This window comes from Dictyostelium purpureum (assembly GCF_000190715.1).
Source record: "Dictyostelium purpureum unplaced genomic scaffold DICPUscaffold_15, whole genome shotgun sequence".
Lineage (NCBI taxonomy): Eukaryota > Evosea > Eumycetozoa > Dictyosteliales > Dictyosteliaceae > Dictyostelium > Dictyostelium purpureum.
In genome coordinates, this window is record NW_003519352.1 from 36,580 (window position 1) to 55,371 (window position 18,792).

Below are 18,792 nucleotides of genomic sequence, written 5' to 3' on the forward strand. Positions count from 1 at the left end.
AGATAAGATAAATTTTTAAAAAAAAAAAATTAAAAAAAAAAAAAAAAAAAAAAAAAGAAAAATAAAAATTAAAAAAATAAATTAAAATAAAAAAAAATCAAAACTGGGATTTAAAATATATTTATTTATTTACCTTTATTTGAAATTATTTTTTTAAAAATTTTCACAAGATCTTAAATTTGTGTTTGATTGTTTATATGTTTTATTGTGGTGGGAAAGAAGCCTTTTTCCTTTTGGCTATGAGAAAGAATTATGATTTAAAAGGAATTAGGTGTTTTGAAAAATTAAAAAAAAATGTAATAAAAATCTTTTTTTTTTTTTTTTATTTTTTTTTTTTTTATTTTATTTTTATTTTATTTTTTATTTTTTAAAAAATTTTAAAAAAAAAAAACTTTTCTTTCATTTTTTTTTTTATTTTTTTATTTTCTTATTTTCATTTTCCATTTTTAAATTAATTAATTAATTAATTAATTAAATAAATAAATAAAATAAATATAAATAGATTAATAATCCGAAAAACATATATTGTTATTTTATAAATAGGAAAATAAAAAAATGAATAGATCAATTTTAAAACTAATTAAAAATAATAATTATTTAAAATATAATAGTAAATCAGCTTTTAATTATGCATCTACCCAAAGAAGATCATTTGCAACAATTGGACAAGCTACCAAAAGTAAAGCAGATGAAAAGAAACCAATTTATTTAGATATGCAATCAACCACTCCAATTGATCCAAGAGTTTTGGATTCAATGTTATCACTTTATACTGAAAGCTATGGTAATCCACACTCAAAAACCCATGACTATGGTTGGACCTCAAATGATTTAGTCGAAGATGCTAGAGATGTATGTATAGAATATACAATTTGGGTTTTACATGGTTTGTAACATTGAATACTAATCATTATTTTTTTTAATATTACTATAGCAAGTTGCCAAACTTATTGGTGCAGATTCAAAAGAAATTATATTTACTAGTGGTGCTACAGAGTCAGGTAATACAGCTATTAAAGGTGTTGCAAGATTTTATAAAGAAAAGAAAAATCATATTATTACCACAGTCACAGAACATAAGTGTATTTTAGATTCATGCAGACATTTAGAAATGGAAGGTTTTAAAGTTACATATATGCCAGTAAAAGAAAATGGTTTAATCGATTTAGAATTATTAGAAAAGACAATTACACCAGAAACCTCATTGGTATCTATTATGGCAGTTAATAATGAAATTGGTGTTATTCAACCACTTAAAGAGATTGGTAAACTTTGTAAATCAAAAGGCGTTTTCTTCCACACCGATGCAGCTCAAGCCGTTGGTAAAATCCCAATCAATGTAAATGAAATGAATATTGATCTTCTTTCAATTAGTGGACACAAAATCTATGGACCAAAAGGTGTTGGTGCCCTTTTTGTTAGACGTCGTCCAAGAGTTCGTATCGAACCAATTTTAACTGGTGGTGGTCAAGAAAGAGGTATTCGTTCAGGTACAGTCCCATCTACATTAGCCGTCGGTTTAGGTGCTGCTTGCAGAATCTCAAGAGAGGAAATGGAACGTGACAGTAAATGGATTAAACATTTATACGATCGTCTTTTAAAGGGTATCACTGAAAATGTACCAGAAGTTAAAATCAACGGTGACCCAGAGAAGCGTTACTATGGTAACTTAAATATCTCTTTCTCATTTGTCGAAGGTGAATCTCTCTTAATGGCCATTAAAGACATTGCATGCAGTAGTGGTAGTGCTTGTACATCTGCCTCACTCGAACCATCCTATGTTCTTCGTTCATTAGGTGTCGAAGAAGATATGGCACACAGTTCCATCCGTTTTGGTATCGGCCGTTTCACTACCGAAGAAGAAATAGATTATACAATCGAACTTTTAAAGACTCAAGTAGAAAGACTTCGTGAACTCTCACCACTTTATGAAATGTGGCAAGAAGGTATCGATTTAAAGACAATCGAATGGGATCAAGGTCACTAAATAAATAAATTTTCATTTTTCAATATAAATATTTTTTTTTTATTTTATAATATATAAACACATATACATATATTTTTTTTATAAATAATAATATTGATAAATAAAAAGGGTAAAATTTAAATAAACATTTGGGTATTAATAATTATTTTTTTTTATGATATAATTTTATTTAACAATTTTATCATTCTTAGGTTCAACTATATTATTTTTTTATTAATATTTGAAGTTAAAATATTTGTGGAGAGTTTTTTTTATAAATAAAAAAAAAAAAAAAAAAAAAAGGTGATGTTCACACAAATATTACAATTTAAAAAATACATGATTACTTTTTTTTATTATTACTTTTTTTTTTTTGTTTTTTTTTTTTTTTTTCTATCATTTATAAATTTATAAATGATTTTGACGAGACGGAATAAATATTTATAATTAACTTTTTAATACTACTGAAAAAAAAAAAAATAATAATTTGTATATATTTGTGTTGTTGTGGTATATTATTATGTTATTACTATATAATTATTTTAAAATTTTTTTTTTTTTTTTTTTTTTTTATGGTTTGCAAACGATCGCTATTATTATTTACTGATAAAATCGTCAGAATCTGGATCGCTGTCATCTTCTAATTTGAGATTATCGTTAAGGATTGCACCTCCACCACCAACATCTTCATCGTTATATTCATTAATAAATTGTTGATTTCTTAATGGTTTTTGTGATGGAGAGATACTATCATCATCATCGCCGTTGAATTCGCTATTGATTGGCATATTTAAGTTAACTTGTCTAGAGCTGTGTAAACTTTGATTAATATTTTGTTCCAAGAAAGTAACAGCTTCGTAATTGCTATCAAATAAATATTGTGGGGTAACAATATCATAGAGACCAGATTTCTTGAATGAATCTTTAATTTTTTCACTAACTTGAACAAAAGCGACTTTAACACTACGTTTATGATAAGCTTCTACCATTTCTTCGATGGTTAAAAGAGCACTAGCATCCATCTCTGGGATATTGACAACATTAATAATGATGGATTGAAGTGGAGTACTACCACTACCAGTGACACTAGATGATTTATCCATCATTCTTTCAATTTCAGATAATAATTGTTTGAATTGACCAATATTTGCAAAATAAAGGACTTCATCAATACGAATTAATAAAATACCTTCAATTGGTTCGGCTTCTGGGAATTTAGCAACATCTTTGAAACGATTTGTACCTGGAACACGACCTAAAACACTGTAAACGTGTGGTGAGGCTGAATGTTTTAATACCAAGAAAATACACATACCAACACTAATAAGAATACCAAGTTCGACTTCGAGAATAAAAGTTGATAAAAGGGCAATTGTAAATTGAATTAAATCACCCCATGAACGAGTTTTCCAAAGGAATTTAGCTTCATGTACTTCGATAAGACCAAAAGCAGCAACAAAAATAATTGAAGCCATAGCGCAATATGGGAGATATTTAAAGAGTGAGGTTAAGAATACACAGGTGACTAATAAAAGACATGAAGTAATGAAACCACTTAAACATGTACGTGATCCAGCCATATCTTGAATTGAGGTACGTGGAATTGAAGCGAAAACTGGGTATGAACCAAAGATTGAACCTAAAATATTTGCGGTACCAAAAGCAACCAATTCACGATTACTACTGATTTGATAGTTGTGCTTGGTAGCTAAACCTTTACTGACAGCAGTTGCCTCTACAAAACCTACAATAACAATAAGAAAAGCTTGTGGTAATAACTCTTGAACAATACTTGTTTTGAATGATGGGAAATCTGGAGTTGGGAAACCACCATCGACATCTAAAAGAATTTTAATACCACTACCAATTTGTTGACCAGTGGCTTTATCTACATCTTTTTGTAAACCAAATAACCAAGTGACGAGAATTGTGATAATAACGGTTAATAAAATCTCTGGAATGTATTTTGCATTCTTCCAACCAAACTTCTTAATAAGAAGTTGTTTAAAGAAACGCATACCAACTAAAAATGCACAACAACCAGCTGACATGATAACAGTAGCTTTATCGGCGTCATTTAAATTTGTAATTGTGTCCCAAAACTTTTGATATGGACCAGGATGATGTCCTGAATGAGAACCTGGGACAACACCCAATAAAGCATCCAATTGTGAAATTGCAATAATTAAAGCAACAGCATTAATGAAACCAGATAGAACCCATCTTGATAAAATACCCCCAAGAAAACCAAACTGGCATACACCAAAGAGAAAACTTACAATACCAACTAATAATGCTAATGTATGTGCAACACTAATACGTCCTGCATCAGTTCCAACCTGATCTTCACTCATACCATTTAAAATTGAACCTAATAATACTGATAATAAAGCTTCTGGTCCAACTGCTAATTGTTTACAGCTGCCCATAAATGAATATATAACCAATGGTAACCAACCTGAATATAAACCATAAATTGCTGGTAAAGTTGCTAAAACACCATATGCTAAACCTTGTGGTACTAACATAGTGGCAACTGTAATGGCTGATAATACATCACCAACCAAATCATCTTTTGAATATGATTTAATCCACTGAATTGAAAATAATAAATTATTAATATATATGTAAAAATAAAATATGTATATAAGTGTATCGATTACATTTTAGAGATGATACATACATTAATGATTGGTACATAAAGTGGAATTTTAACTTTCATAGCCTTTGCTAATTCTTTTGGATTGGTTAACTCCTCTTTTGTAAATAAAAATTGTTCTTGATCTTCATCATTTGTGCCTGCGAAGAAATGGGTTTTTTCAACCTCTACCTCTTCACCTTTATTTGCTGAATGAATAATCCATTCTCTTGTATTTTTTAAATGATCACCCATAATAATAAAATACTTATTTGTATCTGTATATCTGTGTATAAATATATGTGTGCGTGTGTATTTGTTTATCTGTTTTTATATAATATTTTATGTTTTGTTTATTGTGTTTTATATGTGTGTATATGTATGTAAGTATGTATGAAACCAACCGAATTAGATAATTTATCTAATTTAAAATTAAAATTTATTTATAGAAAAAATTTAAAAAATATAAATAATATATTTAATTAAATTGATTTGGAAAAAAAAGAAAAATATAAATTAAAAAATTAAAACAAATAAAAAAAAAGATGTGATAATATAAAAGAAATAGGTTGTGTGTGTAAAAGTGAAAGTGTGTGTGAGAGTTGGTGTAAAAAAAAAAAAAAAAATTTTAAAAAATTTAAAAAAAAAAAATTTTAAAAAAAAAAAAACAAAAAATTTATTTTATCGCTCATAAAAAAAAAAAAAATTAAAAATATATTTTTAACTGGGACAAAAGAAATCAAAAAGAAAATAATAATTTTTTTTTCGTAATTAAAAAACGTTTAAAAAAATCATAAAAATCAAAAAATGTTATTTCAACAAGGCAAACTAAATTTAATCAAAGCTATCAAATCATTACCAGAAACTAAATTATTTTTTTTTTTTATTTTTTTTTTTTTTTAATGAATTTCTTAAAAAAATAATTTTATAATAATTAATTAAATCATATATATTATATATAATTTAAGAATAAAATAAAATTTTCATTAAAAAAATAAATGAGATAGATATATTTTTTTGAATAATTAATGAAATCAATTAACCACAGTGTGTTAGTGGGTTAGTGTGTATGAAATAAATGAAAAAAAAAATGAAAAAAAAGTGGGGTGTTTACAAAATAATAATTTTTTAATTTATTTTATTTTTCATTTCATTTAATTTATATTTTCAAATTCATATTGAATTTTAATATCTTTATTCATTACCCAACTATATATTGTAGAAAATCAATAGTAATAATAATAGTTAACGAAGAAAAAAAAAAAAAAAAAAAGATATATAAACAAACATATAATTATAATAATATATTTTAAAAAGAAATTAAAATGGTAAAGGTAGTTCCATTAAGATTTATAACATATGATCCATTAAAGGATCCAAGTAAAATGGTCTATAGAAGACCAATTAGTAAACCTGTAAGAGCATTTAAAGGTTTTTTTTCAGAGTTTATTGGTACATTATATTTAGTATTTTTCTGTGGTGGAAGTGTTTGTTCTGCTTTGGCAGTAGCTGGAGATAGTGCAGCAAGAGCACTTTTAGCATGTTTCATACAAGGTATGGCTTTGGCAGCATTAATTTGGGCAGTATCTGGTGTTTCAGGTTGTAATTTAAATCCAGCAGTCACATTAGCAAATCTCTTATCAGGTAGAGTAGGTTTAATTGATAGCATTAGTTATGTTGCTGCTCAAGTTGTTGGGTGTATTGCTGGTGCAGGTATTCTCTATGGTTGTTTACCAGCAGTTTATAGAATAGATTTAGGTGTTCCACATTTAGCTCCTGGTATGAATACTGGTGAAGGTTTCCTCCTTGAAATGATGCTAACTTGTATACTCTGTCTCACTGTATTGGGTACCTCAGTATTCAATGTTTGGGATAGAAGAATGAATAGAGTAGCTCCTTTCGCCATTGGTTTAGCTTTATTAATTGGTGTTGGTATTGGTTTCAATTTCACCGGTGGTGCCCTTAATCCAGTTCGTGTCTTAGGTCCATCTATTATCAGTGGTGTTTGGTCAAATCATTGGATCTATTGGTTAGGTCCAATTGTTGGTGCTATCATGGCTGCATTTATTTATCGTTGTCTCTTACAAGAACGTTTCGATGTCATTGAAAGACCAGGTTATATTGAACCATTAATTGATCCAACTGCTGCCAGTTCATTCTATTAAAAAAAAAAAAATTTTATTTAATTTCTAAAATTAAAAAACTAAAAAAAAAAAAACAAAATAAAAAAAAAAACAAATTAATAATAAATTGTTTAGTTTTAAATTTACTTTTATTTATTTATTTTTAAATTAACATAATCTATAACATTATAAAAAAAAAAAAGATTTAAAAAAATAATATATTTTTAAAAAAATTTTAAATAAGGATGGTGGATATATGAGTTAACAGCTCTTTTTTCTCTATACGTTTGGAGTAAAAAAGAAGCAAAAAACAATAACCAAATAGATAATAACAAGTGTTGAACCAATAAAGTAGTTAGTTCTACCATTGTTAAAGACCAAGTTCATTACAGTGACACCAAAAAAGATTGCGAAAAAGTCCATTAATGGGAAGATCAATGTAAACGAGCCATTACTGCTGAGATGATTGACAACAGCGCAAATGAAAACTAAAACTGGCATTTGGAAGAGAGTGATTTGGACAGCAGCGGATGCACCGATTTCAAGTGCAAGCGGCATATTGTTGTTGAGGGAGAATTGAATAGCATTCAAGTACTCTGCCGCAGACGGGATAATACCCAAAATGGTGACACCAAGGAACTCGTGTGTTAGGCCCAATGCACTTACTACAGGATCGATAGTGTCGACCAATCTTTCAGAGACCAAGGCAAACATGGTTGTACAAACCAATAAAACGATAATACATTGAACTTTTGACCATTCATATTCGACTTGGTGACCACTTGGTTTTTCGACTGGACCATGAAGAATGTGTGTGTGGGTTTTGAGGGTGAATAAAAGACCAATTAAATAGGTTAATGGGAGAATACCGGAACAAATGTACATGAGTGTACGTGCTTTGGTTGTATAGATTGGATCATCATCTAAATTATTTTGAACCAATGAACAGCTTGAGCAATCTAACATTGTACTATTGACACCACTTTGAGTACAAGATGAACAATTGAAACCATAACTACCATAGATCTTGTAGAATAAAGTTGGGGCAAATGCAGCAACAACAGCAATCATTAATAAAATTGTATTAACACCCATTAAAGCTGGATTGAAACGTTGCTCTTTATGTTTAATACCACCGACAATCATAGATAAACCTGGAATTAAAAGCATAGAACCTAATAATGCACCTGTTAAAGCAGATCTAGCAACCTCTTCTTGTGATCCATTAATTGATACAACGTAAAGAATTAATTCAATAATTGAACCAAAACTAGCATTGATCAATGCACCAATTGCGAATGATGTTTGGGCGGATAAACTTGCAATAGCCATACCATTGTAATATGACAATGGAATTGTTGACAATAAGCAACAAACGAAAATAACAATTGGATTAACTTGTTCTTCAAAAAAGAAACCAAAAATTAATGAAATAATAACAAATGGTAGTAAATCTAAAATAAAAAAAGTGGGGGTTAATAAATTTGAGAATAAAAAACATTGCGATGATGTGCCTGCTTGTATGATTTACTTACTAACTAAACAAACATTCATTCCATTAACTGTATATTTATAATAGTAATAATTGAATGCTTCAACTGGATATAAAAGTATTTGACAGTCTGGTCTAGTATATTCTTCAGATCTTAACAACAATGGATTTTTTAATAAATTAAATAATAATTTTGAATGAACCTACAAAAAAAAATAAAAAAAAAAGTGTTAGGTTTTTTCCTCACAGAGCATATTTAATTATTTTTGATGTAATATTTACCTTTGCTGTTGGAATCATAACTACTATCATCCATGATAATGAAAACACTATGGTTTCAAAAATCACAAGTATTGGAATAATAAAAACATAATAAATAAATGCACCAATATAATTATAGAGTGTTAATTTTCTAACTTCGATAGCCCTTCTTTTTTTAGCACTACCACCATAACTTAGAGGCTCTCTTTCTTCATTACTTCTGCCAATTGGTCTATTTGATAATTGTAAAAATTTTCCGAATGGCCACAAAACAAAACCCTTTAAATTCCACAATAGTCTACCATATGGTATACCAAAGTATGTAATATAACAAAATATACTGCAAATGGTAAATATTACAAATAAAAATACTCCAAATAATATAAAATAAAGATAATTTCCAATTAAAATGGGTATACCTAATTTTTTTTAAAAAAATTAATGTTAATAGGTGGTATTAAAAGAATGGTGTTGATGTTATGTTATTGTGTTTACTTACTTTCTTGTTTTTGTGGTTGATCTGGAGAGTCATTATATAAAACCTGTACTTCTGGTGAACGCTCCTCAAGTTTTCTTTTGGTTAATTTACTTTTAAATGGTTTGAAGCCAAACATATGGTTTTGAATTTGATGCTTAACCTCTGATGGATTTGTATCGTCTGAAATACCCAAGTCATCAAATGTAATTGGTTTTTCGACTTGTGCAACATAAAGCGACTTAACTCTTTTCTTTTGTGGTATTTGATGATCAACAGTTGATTTAAAATTTTTATCAACATTGTTGGTATTATTATTGTTATTATTATTATTGTTATCATTGTTGTTATTACCACTGAGGCTGTAATCACTGTTATAGTATTCATAATTGTTTCCCATACCGGAGCTATTATTTATATTATCATTTACTATAATGCTGCTGTTACTTGGATTTGAATGTTCCTCGTCCATTGGTATGGCTATACCGTGGTGTGTTGCATTCAATGGTGGTTCCATTGGAACGCCTCCAATCTCTTCGTAGTCATCTGATGACAACAACGGCTTATCCATAATATTATATTGACTTATTTATTACACAACAAAATTAAAAATTACAAAATGTCAAATGAAAGGCATAAAATGTAAATAAAAACTGTTATTGTATTTTAAAATTATGTGAGTTATTTTTTATTTTTTTTTATCTTTGTGTGGGATTTGTGATTGGGTGTGTGGTTTTTTAAAAATAAAAATAAAAAAATAAAAAAACAAAATAATAACTTATTTAACTTTTTTTTTTTATCTTTTTTTTTTTTTTTATTTATAAAAAGTGTAATAATAATGTTATCAAAAATAACAATTATATTTTTTTTTTTTTTGCACGCGATTATCCAAAATAATTTATAAAAAAAAAATAATAAAAAATAATAAAAAATAATAAAAAATCAAAAAAAAAAAAAAAAAAATTTTTATAAAATCAAAAATAATAAAAAAAAAAAAAAATAAAACTTTTTTTTTTTTGGAAGGTTTTTTTTGATAATTGATTGTAATTATATAAAATAAAATAAAATATTTATTAAGATTTTTTTTAATAAACCTGGTGAGTGTATATGCACAAAAAAAATCAAATTAAAAATATCAACCCATGGTTCCTTGTGATTGTGTGTGTTTTTATTTATAATTTTATTTTAGAGTAAAGAGCCAAAGAGGATCAAAAAAAAATAAAAATAAAAAAGGGTTATGGTTGTCTTTTGTTTTTGTACCTGTGTGTTTTTACTAAAAAAAATAAAAATAAAAATATTTATTTCTATATTTTAATTTTTATTTTTTTTAGTAAAAACACATCAATTTAAATTAAACATTAATATATATTCATCATGCATATATTTATAAATTAATGAAAATATGTGTATATTTATTTATTTTTTTTTCAATTTTTTTTTTTTTAATTTTTATTTTTTTAATTTTTTAATTTTTTTTTTCAAATTTTTATAAATTTTTTTTTTTCCATTCATTTCACTTTCATTATTAATTTCAAAATGTCATTAAATCTCGAACAAATTAAAACTTTCAGTACTAAAGCTTGGGACGAACAAATTATCCCAACTTTATCAAAATACATTGAAATCCCAAATCAATCACCATTATATGATGCTGAATGGGCCACCAATGGTTTAACTGAACAAGCCATTGAATTATTAAACAACTGGGTCTTAGCTCAAGGTATCAAAGGTTTAACTTCAGAAATTAAAAAGATTGAAGGTTTATCACCAATTATTTTAATGGTCATCGAAGCCACCAAAGCTGATGCCAAGAATGTTCTTCTCTATGGTCATATGGACAAACAACCACCTTTAACCGAACAAGTGGGTATTAATATTAATATTGATATTTAAATTTTTTTATAACCCAACCCAATTACTAATTTAAATTATTTTATTATAGTGGACTGATGGTTTACACCCATACAAAGCTATTATTAGAAATGGCAAATTATATGGTCGTGGTGGTGCTGATGATGGTTATTCAACTTTTGCTTCAGTTTTAGCCATTAAAGTAAGTTTTAATTAAAAATTTATTTTATTTAAATTTATTTATTTATTTATTAATGTATTTAATATAATATAGGCTTTACAAGAACAAAACATCCCACATGATCGTTATGTTGTTGTCATTGAAGGTTCAGAAGAATCAGGTTCAGTCCATTTACCAGCGTAAGTTTAATATTTATTTTATAGGATTGTAGTATAATAGAGGGGAGATAAAAATAATAATAATAATAATAATACAACAATAAATAAATAACACTTTTAACAATTATTAAATTTATTAATTTTTTTAAATTTATTTTGAATATTTTTAAAAATAGTTATATTCAAAAATTCGAAAAGGAAATCCAAACTCCATCACTCGTTGTTTGTTTAGATTCAGGTTGTGGTAATTATGATCAATTATGGATGACTTCATCACTTCGTGGTGTTTTAACTGGTAATCTCACCGTTAAAGTTTTAGATGAAGCTTGTCACAGTGGTTCAGCTTCAGGTATTGTTCCATCATCATTCCGTGTTCTCCGTCAAGTTCTTGATCGTCTTGAAAACCAACAAACTGGTGAAGTCAACACTAAACTCAATGTTGAAATTCCATCATACCGTATTGAACAAATTAATAAATGTGCTGAAGTTTTAGGCAACACTATCTATGAAGAATTTGCTTGGCACAAAAATACCCAACCAGTTACCAAAGATCTTGCTCAACTTATGATCAACAAAACTTGGAAACCAACTCTTTGTATCACTGGTGTTGATGGTATCCCACACACTTCAAATGTAAGTTCATTTATTTGTTATGAAATTTTATTTTTATTTGTTAAAAAATTGTATTAATTTTATAAATTTTTTTTTTGTATAATAGGCTGGTAATGTTATGCGTACCCAAACCACTGTTAAAGTTTCAATTCGTCTTCCACCATCTTTCCAATCTGGTAAAGCTGAAAAGATCTTAAAAGAAATCTTAGAATCAAATCCACCATATGGTGCTGAAGTTACTTTCACTATGGACAAATGTGCCACCGGTTGGGATTCACCAGCTATTAAACCATGGTTAGAAACTGCTCTTGGTGAAGCCTCAAATGCTTTCTTTGGCAAACCACATGTTTACATGGGTGAAGGCGGGTAAGTAAAAAAAGTTTTAAAAAAACATTTTTTTTTTTATATTTTACTAATTTTATTTCATTTTTTAAACAATTTTTAGTACAATTCCATTCATGTAAGTACCAGAGGATATTGGTTATTATTTTATTTTATTACTATAGTTTATTAACCGTTTTAATTATTTTTTTATTTAAAAATTTATAGGGGTATGCTTGGTGAAAAATTCCCAGAAGCTCAATTTGTTATCACTGGTCTTTTAGGTCCAGCTTCAAATGCTCATGGTCCAAACGAATTCTTAGATATTGAGTTCGGTAAAAAATTATTAAGTTGTGTTGTCTACCTTTTAGATGCCCATGCCAAAAATGCTTAAATAAAAATTTAAATTATTTTTATAGTTATTTTATATTTAAATATTTTCATTTGTTTTTAATCACCAAAAATTTGGTATATAAAAAAATTTTTATTTTTTGAGAAACAATCTTAAAAAATAAAGACCTGTGTATTTATTAAAACATTTTTTTTAATTATTTTTTTTAATTTTTTTTGTAATTATGTGCGCTTTTTTTAAAAATTATTTATCATTACAATTTGTAATAAAAGATATCACAAATAAGGTTTTAATAATAACAAATAGTTAATAATAAAATGAGAGTTAAAGCAAGAGATCTTTTTTATATGAAAAATGGGTATGAATGTGACTCAGATTGCAGCGATGAAGATTTATATGACAATGTCAGTTATGAAATCGATAGTGATGATTATTTAGAATTACAAACACCCAAAAGAACAAGTAATGTCATTGAAGAACTAGATTATGAACCCAATTTGGAAAATTTTACAAAAAAATTCAAGAATCTAAAAATATCAAACTATAGACAATTACAAAAGGTTGCAGATTCATTGGGTTTAAATTCCTTAGAAAAAAAAGTAACATTATATCACAGGGTCAAAAATTATTTAGAAATTCAAGATACAATATCAAAAGAACGTGAATTGAAAATCCAATGGAATTCAATGTTTAGTCAAAATCAAAGTTTATTTTCATCCTCTACTTTATCAAATGGTGAATTATTGTTTTGGAAGGTTTTCAAAAATAAAACCATATTCAAAGAAATATTTTCAAATATCAAATATAAAGAAGTATATGGTTACGACGATATGGTGAAAGCTGAATATGTTTTAAAGTACTATAGTAACGGGGCAGAAATTGTTAAGGATAAGATCAAGAGTAATAATAATATTATCAGTAACCAAAATGATATGGAGGCAATTTTAAAATCAATTCGTGGGTTCTCAGAAGATAATGAAATATTTTATAGAAATTTATTTACAAAATTTAAATCCCATGGCAAAAACAGTCAGTTCAAAAATGTAAACAAATGGTTTAACTTGATAATATCAAGTTATAATAAATTGGCAACATCTCAATATATAAAAATCTTCGATTTATCAACTGGGGATATCAGAGGAAACATCACTAATTTTCAAGAACATTATAATTTTTTTTCATCCTATCAAGGCATTAAGATGTTCTCATTTTTAAAAACAAATGATTGCATCGATAAAGATAGTTTCATCATTAAACCATTTAACCAAATCAATGTCACTTCAGATTCATTTAAATTAAAACAATTGGTCACAATATTTAGAATAATAGTTTCAATCGTTCAAGATAATAATGGTATCAAAACCGAAAAGATAGATAGACTAATCAACGAATTACAACAAATTGAGTTTACAAAACTTGATCAATTTAATTCAAAAATAGTAGATATAATAGAAAACCCAGAATTACTTTCAAAAGTTCAAGTTAAAAAAGAAGGAAACAATCAAACATTAAAAAATATTATTTTTAAATTATTCAAGCTATTTTATTCAGTAAATAAGAAACTACAACTTTTAGTTAATAAGAGTAAAAAATTTTATTTTCACAAAACAAGTAGAGAACTTAATGAAATGCTCGAATCCGAATCTCCCAGTTTAGATTTAAACAGATTACTAAAAATATCAAATAAAGGGGATTTGGTAAAAATTTGTAAAGATTACTACTGCCATTATACCACTGATTTCTCAAAACAGTCAGATTTTCATAAAATGATTTTAAATTCAAATAATGTTGTTTTAATAGAAGCATTATATAAAGTAGTGAGTTTTGGAATCGTCAAACAGCATGAATTTCCTTATTTAATTAAATCAATCAATAGTACAGAGGTTTTAGACTATTATTTCAACAATCATAAAGACTCAGGAATATTCAAACAAGAAGAAGGTTGTTGGAGGTTCTTTCAAAGTGTCGAGCTATTGGTACATTATGAAAAGCTTATGGAAGGTAATATTGATATACTGCAATATGGAGATACTTCTCATTTAAAATATTTAAATATTCAAGTCTTATTGCATGCAATAAATAGTTTAAATTTAGGATCAAAATTATATTACATTGAAAGAGAATTGAAAATTGAAGATTTTCTACACACTATAAACAATGCTATTACCAAAGGGGAGCAGGAGTCTGTTATTTCATTGTTTTCAACTTTTTGCTTCAAATCAATCGATTTATCAAAACTTTTCGAACACGTTGTAATGGGAAATAATGAATTAAATTCAAACTATTATCACATCAAAAAGATAGAAAGATCTAAAATAACATTAATATTGGATTGGATATTTCAATATTGTCCATTGCATCATATTTATAATAGTATTAAGACGGGTAATTATAAAGAAGTTGTTATACCAATAGAGTTTATTCAAGAAAATCATATCGGTAATAAAATCAATAGTAATGAATATAATGAAGAGCTAGAACAGACTTCGAAATATACATATTTAGATTCAAAAAGATTAATAACATTTAGAGCTAATTTTTTAGATTTTCTCACTTATCTTTCCCTTATTGGGCGTTCAGATGACATTATCAGTCTTTATTTGAACCTTAATAACATAATTACAAATAAGAACATTCATCGCAAAAAATCATTATTCCATTTTTTTTCAAGTAATACTTTAGAGAAATTTATTTCCCTCTTTAAGGATAATCTCGTCGATAATTGTTCAATTAATCTTTTATATCATGCATTATATGTTGCCGCTTCCAAAGGATTTTTACCACTATTCAAGCAATTGGCATTTGATTCGAGCTATATGTTAAAGAAAAGAATGGGTAGAAATGGATCCTTGTTTGAATCAAATCTATTGTATAATTTAGTAACAGCATCAATCGATAATGGAAATTCAGAATTAGCTCACTTTTTAATAAACTTCATAAACTTTTCAACTAAAGAAATTAAGTCACTAAGGGTATTAGAGTGCCAATCCAAAAACAAATAAATTTAATAAAAATCCCTAGTTTCTATCAATTTATTTAACAAAAAAAAAAAAAGAAAATAAAGCGAAAATGATTTTTTAATTTAACATTTTTAATATATTTATTAAAAATAAAAAAATTTTACTAGTACAATTAGTTTGAGCCTCACCTTTTTACAATTTTGAGTTATTAGTTGGTTCATTATTATAGTTAAATATATTTGGAGGAACACCAATATAAGGTTGAAAAGAATAAAATGTTTTGCCTTGTTGTTGTTGTTGCTGTTGCTGTATTATATGTGGAGGCCCTTGCTGAGATACATGAATATGATGATAATGACTATTATTTACATTGCTATTATGAAACGGGGGATTTGGAAAGCCATGTAAAATTATTGGTGGTGGATTTGCAGTGTTGGTAGTATTAATTGTTGATGATGTTATGGTTGGTCTAGGCGAATATATTAAACCTGTTATTGTTGGTGATATTTTTGTGGGTGTAACATCAATATCATTTTGTTCATCTAAACTATTAAAATCATTATCTGCATTATTGTTATTATTAACATTGTAATTATTATTACCATTATTATGGGTACTTGGTTCGTCGAATGAAGAGTATCTTGATTTTCTTAAAAAATTGTTATTTGGTTTTGATTTTATAATTTGATTAAATTTTCTAGGTGTCATTATCATCTGAGGTTCAATGTTATTATTATTATTTACTGAAAAAAAATTATTATTGTTATTATTTACATTTGTCGAGTTAATATACAAGGTTGTTGAGGTAGGTTGTTGCTGGTGTTGTAATTGTTGATTTAAATTATTAAAAATATAACCATTTTTGATTAGATATTTATTTGCCAATTCTAAAATGTCGTCATCTTCTCTAGAAATTATAGATTGTGGCAGTGAAGGTTTAAAATAACGATGTTGAAGTGCTTGTAAAGCAGTTGGTCTCTTTAATGGGTCATACTGAAGCAATTCGGATATTAAATCGATAGCATCTGGATTGGCATTTGGAAGAAGAGATGTTAAATGTGAAGGTTGTGTTATAACATTTGGAAAAGAGAAGTTCATACTATTGGCCAATTTAATTCCATCAATCCAAGTCTGAGGGGTGGGAGAGCCTAGGACGGAGCAGATCTTAAATAACTGGTCAATTTCTGAGGAGCCAGGGAATAGAGGTTTCAAAGAGTATAGTTCTGCCATTATTGCACCAACTGCCCAAATATCAATAGGTGAATTATAATAGGTACATCGTAATAAGACCTCGGGTGCTCTATACCAACGAGTAGATATATAATCGGTGAATGGTGGTTTGGATGCTATCTCTCTTGCTAAACCTAAATCAGCGATTTTTAGTCTTTCACCAACCAACATTATATTTTCTGGTTTTAAATCCCTATGAAAGAACCCATTATTGTGCATAAAGTGTAATGCTTGTAAAATTTGATATCTATATAATAATAAGTTTTATTAGCAAGCATAAGAAAATGAATGAAAAAAAAGGGAGGAAAAAAATATTTATATTATTTTTAATTTAAAAAATAGACAAAATATATTTCGAAGAAAAAAAATTCTGAAATCATTACTATTAATTAATAGTATATGAAAGGTATAAGAGGTAAATTATACATACATTATATTCCTAATTGTAGTTTCTGATAATAACTTAGATCGATCTTTAATAGCTTCGTATAGATTATTTTCTAAATATTCAAAAACAAAAAACAATTCGTCTCTTTCCAAGATTACTTCTAATAGCTTGACTATATTTGGATGATTCAATTTCTTTAAAGATTTAATTTCTCTTAATTGCATACACTCCTTCCAATCACTAAACCTTTTTTTCATCCTTTTAATCGCTACAATCTCTCTAGTATGTACATTTATAGCTTTTATTACATCACCATATGCACCATCTCCGACTTGTTTAATAAATTGATATTTATCCATTATTTAAATATTTAAAATTATTATTATTATTATTATTATTATTATTGTTATTATTATTATTTTTATTATTATTATTTTTATTATTATTATTATTGATATGATAGTGTATGAATATGTGAATATTTGAATCTAATTGGGAAATAATTTTGATATTAAATTGAATTTACTTTTGATTATTTATTAAAGATTTATTTCTCTTTGAATGCTAAAAGTTTTTCTATTTTTTCCTTTTTTTTCCTTTATTATAACCACATAAATATTTAAAATTGACTTTTTTGTTTAAAGATATTTCACTTTACTTTTATAAAAGAATTATACAAGTTAACAGAGTTTTACAAAAGTATTTTTATTTTATATACATGTTATTAAATTAATTACAAAAAAAAAAAAATTTGATAATTATTGGGGTTTTTTTTGTTGTTTTTTTTAAATAAGATTTTAGATGATGAGGCACATATGTAAAAGAGTTATTTAAAGAAGAAAACAATAAAATTATACAAATGATCAAGTTTTATTATTAATAATATTAAATTTTAATTTTTTATTTTTATTATTATACAATGTTATTGGTGTGATATTATTGGTGACAAATATGAACAATGGTTTGATTTTCTATTGTTATAATTGGTATAAAACTGTAATATCGATATTATTGGTGTTATATTAACACGTACATACCACTATAATTATAATTAATACACACAGATTTAAATAAAATAAACATTATTGTATTTTAGTTGCATTGCTCCTATCATATGATTTGTTTGTAGTGTTGTTATTGATGATGCTAAAAGTTTAACTTTTTTCTCTTATTATTTTTATTATTATTACTATTATTATTACCCCAAAAGAGTGTATACTGCTCCCTATTTTTATTTCTATACAAATAAATAGCACCCACACAAATCCACACAAACTCACACATTAAAAACACACATATGTGCACACACACTTTTAATTTAAATCTATTTATACATACCCGCATATAACAACCCTAAGAAATTATAATTATTGCTATTTTAATATTTAAAGTAGATAGTGAATTTCGAACATAATACTAAATGTGTTGAAAGTTATTTAAATAAATATTAAAATATTATTATTATTAAATTTTAAAAAAAAAATTTTAATTTAAAAACACCCATATTAAAAAAAAAAAATTATTGGGGTAAAAAAATAGAAAATTATAAAAAATTTAAAAAAAAATTAAAAAAATATTTTTTTTTTTTTTTTTTTGATTTTAAAAATATTTTTTTTTTTAAATTATGATATTAAAAAAATAATAATAATAATCATGATTGTTTCATTCACTTTTTACATTCCATTTCCTTGGTGGGGGTAATACCTTTTTTATCAAAAAAAAAAAATAAAAAAAAAAAAAAAGAAAAAATCTGGGGGGGGAATTTCTTGGGTTTATTTTTTTTT

At 26.3% G+C, this 18,792-nt stretch overlaps 7 protein-coding genes across 7 annotated transcripts in view; 5 read left to right on the top strand and 2 right to left on the bottom strand.

Moving 5' to 3' along the window:
- Positions 1-555: 555 nt before the first annotated feature.
- DICPUDRAFT_74868 (cysteine desulfurase mitochondrial precursor) lies at positions 556-1,987 on the top strand (the record flags this gene model as incomplete). The annotated part of the gene is made up of 2 exons (XM_003283832.1): positions 556-852; positions 935-1,987. 2 exons carry the CDS (start codon positions 556-558, stop codon positions 1,985-1,987), a joined length of 1,350 nt encoding a protein of 449 aa, XP_003283880.1.
- Positions 1,988-2,538: 551 nt separating this feature from the next.
- On the bottom strand, positions 2,539-5,202 carry DICPUDRAFT_52580 (uncharacterized protein). The gene is made up of 2 exons (XM_003283857.1): positions 4,650-5,202; positions 2,539-4,560 (listed from the first exon to the last, which is right to left on the bottom strand). Exons 1-2 carry the CDS (start codon positions 4,857-4,859, stop codon positions 2,563-2,565), a joined length of 2,208 nt encoding a protein of 735 aa, XP_003283905.1. The 5' UTR covers positions 4,860-5,202; the 3' UTR covers positions 2,539-2,562.
- Positions 5,203-5,772: 570 nt separating this feature from the next.
- DICPUDRAFT_91200 (aquaporin) lies at positions 5,773-6,872 on the top strand. The gene has a single exon (XM_003283833.1). The coding sequence runs from the start codon at positions 5,930-5,932 to the stop codon at positions 6,767-6,769; it is 840 nt and encodes a 279-aa protein (XP_003283881.1). The 5' UTR covers positions 5,773-5,929; the 3' UTR covers positions 6,770-6,872.
- Positions 6,861-9,520, bottom strand: DICPUDRAFT_45117 (uncharacterized protein). Its single transcript, XM_003283858.1, has 4 exons — positions 8,980-9,520; positions 8,502-8,899; positions 8,272-8,422; positions 6,861-8,241 (listed from the first exon to the last, which is right to left on the bottom strand). Exons 1-4 carry the CDS (start codon positions 9,470-9,472, stop codon positions 7,007-7,009), a joined length of 2,277 nt encoding a protein of 758 aa, XP_003283906.1. The 5' UTR covers positions 9,473-9,520; the 3' UTR covers positions 6,861-7,006.
- A 963-nt stretch (positions 9,521-10,483) lies between these two features.
- On the top strand, positions 10,484-12,514 carry DICPUDRAFT_96518 (uncharacterized protein). Its single transcript, XM_003283834.1, has 7 exons — positions 10,484-10,818; positions 10,898-11,008; positions 11,081-11,166; positions 11,322-11,778; positions 11,864-12,123; positions 12,203-12,217; positions 12,307-12,514. The coding sequence occupies exons 1-7, from the start codon at positions 10,492-10,494 to the stop codon at positions 12,470-12,472; spliced, it is 1,422 nt and encodes a 473-aa protein (XP_003283882.1). The 5' UTR covers positions 10,484-10,491; the 3' UTR covers positions 12,473-12,514.
- Positions 12,515-12,747: 233 nt separating this feature from the next.
- On the top strand, positions 12,748-15,432 carry DICPUDRAFT_74873 (uncharacterized protein; the record flags this gene model as incomplete). Its single annotated transcript, XM_003283835.1, has 1 exon — positions 12,748-15,432. The coding sequence occupies one exon, from the start codon at positions 12,748-12,750 to the stop codon at positions 15,430-15,432; it is 2,685 nt and encodes an 894-aa protein (XP_003283883.1).
- Positions 15,433-15,939: 507 nt separating this feature from the next.
- Positions 15,940-18,792, top strand: part of DICPUDRAFT_45123 (uncharacterized protein) — a 5,852-nt gene continuing 2,999 nt past the window's right edge. Inside the window, exon 1 of the mRNA XM_003283836.1 lies at positions 15,940-16,010. Within this exon, the coding sequence (XP_003283884.1) occupies positions 16,000-16,010 (11 nt within the window). The 5' untranslated portion in view covers positions 15,940-15,999. The remainder of the gene's footprint in view (positions 16,011-18,792) is intronic.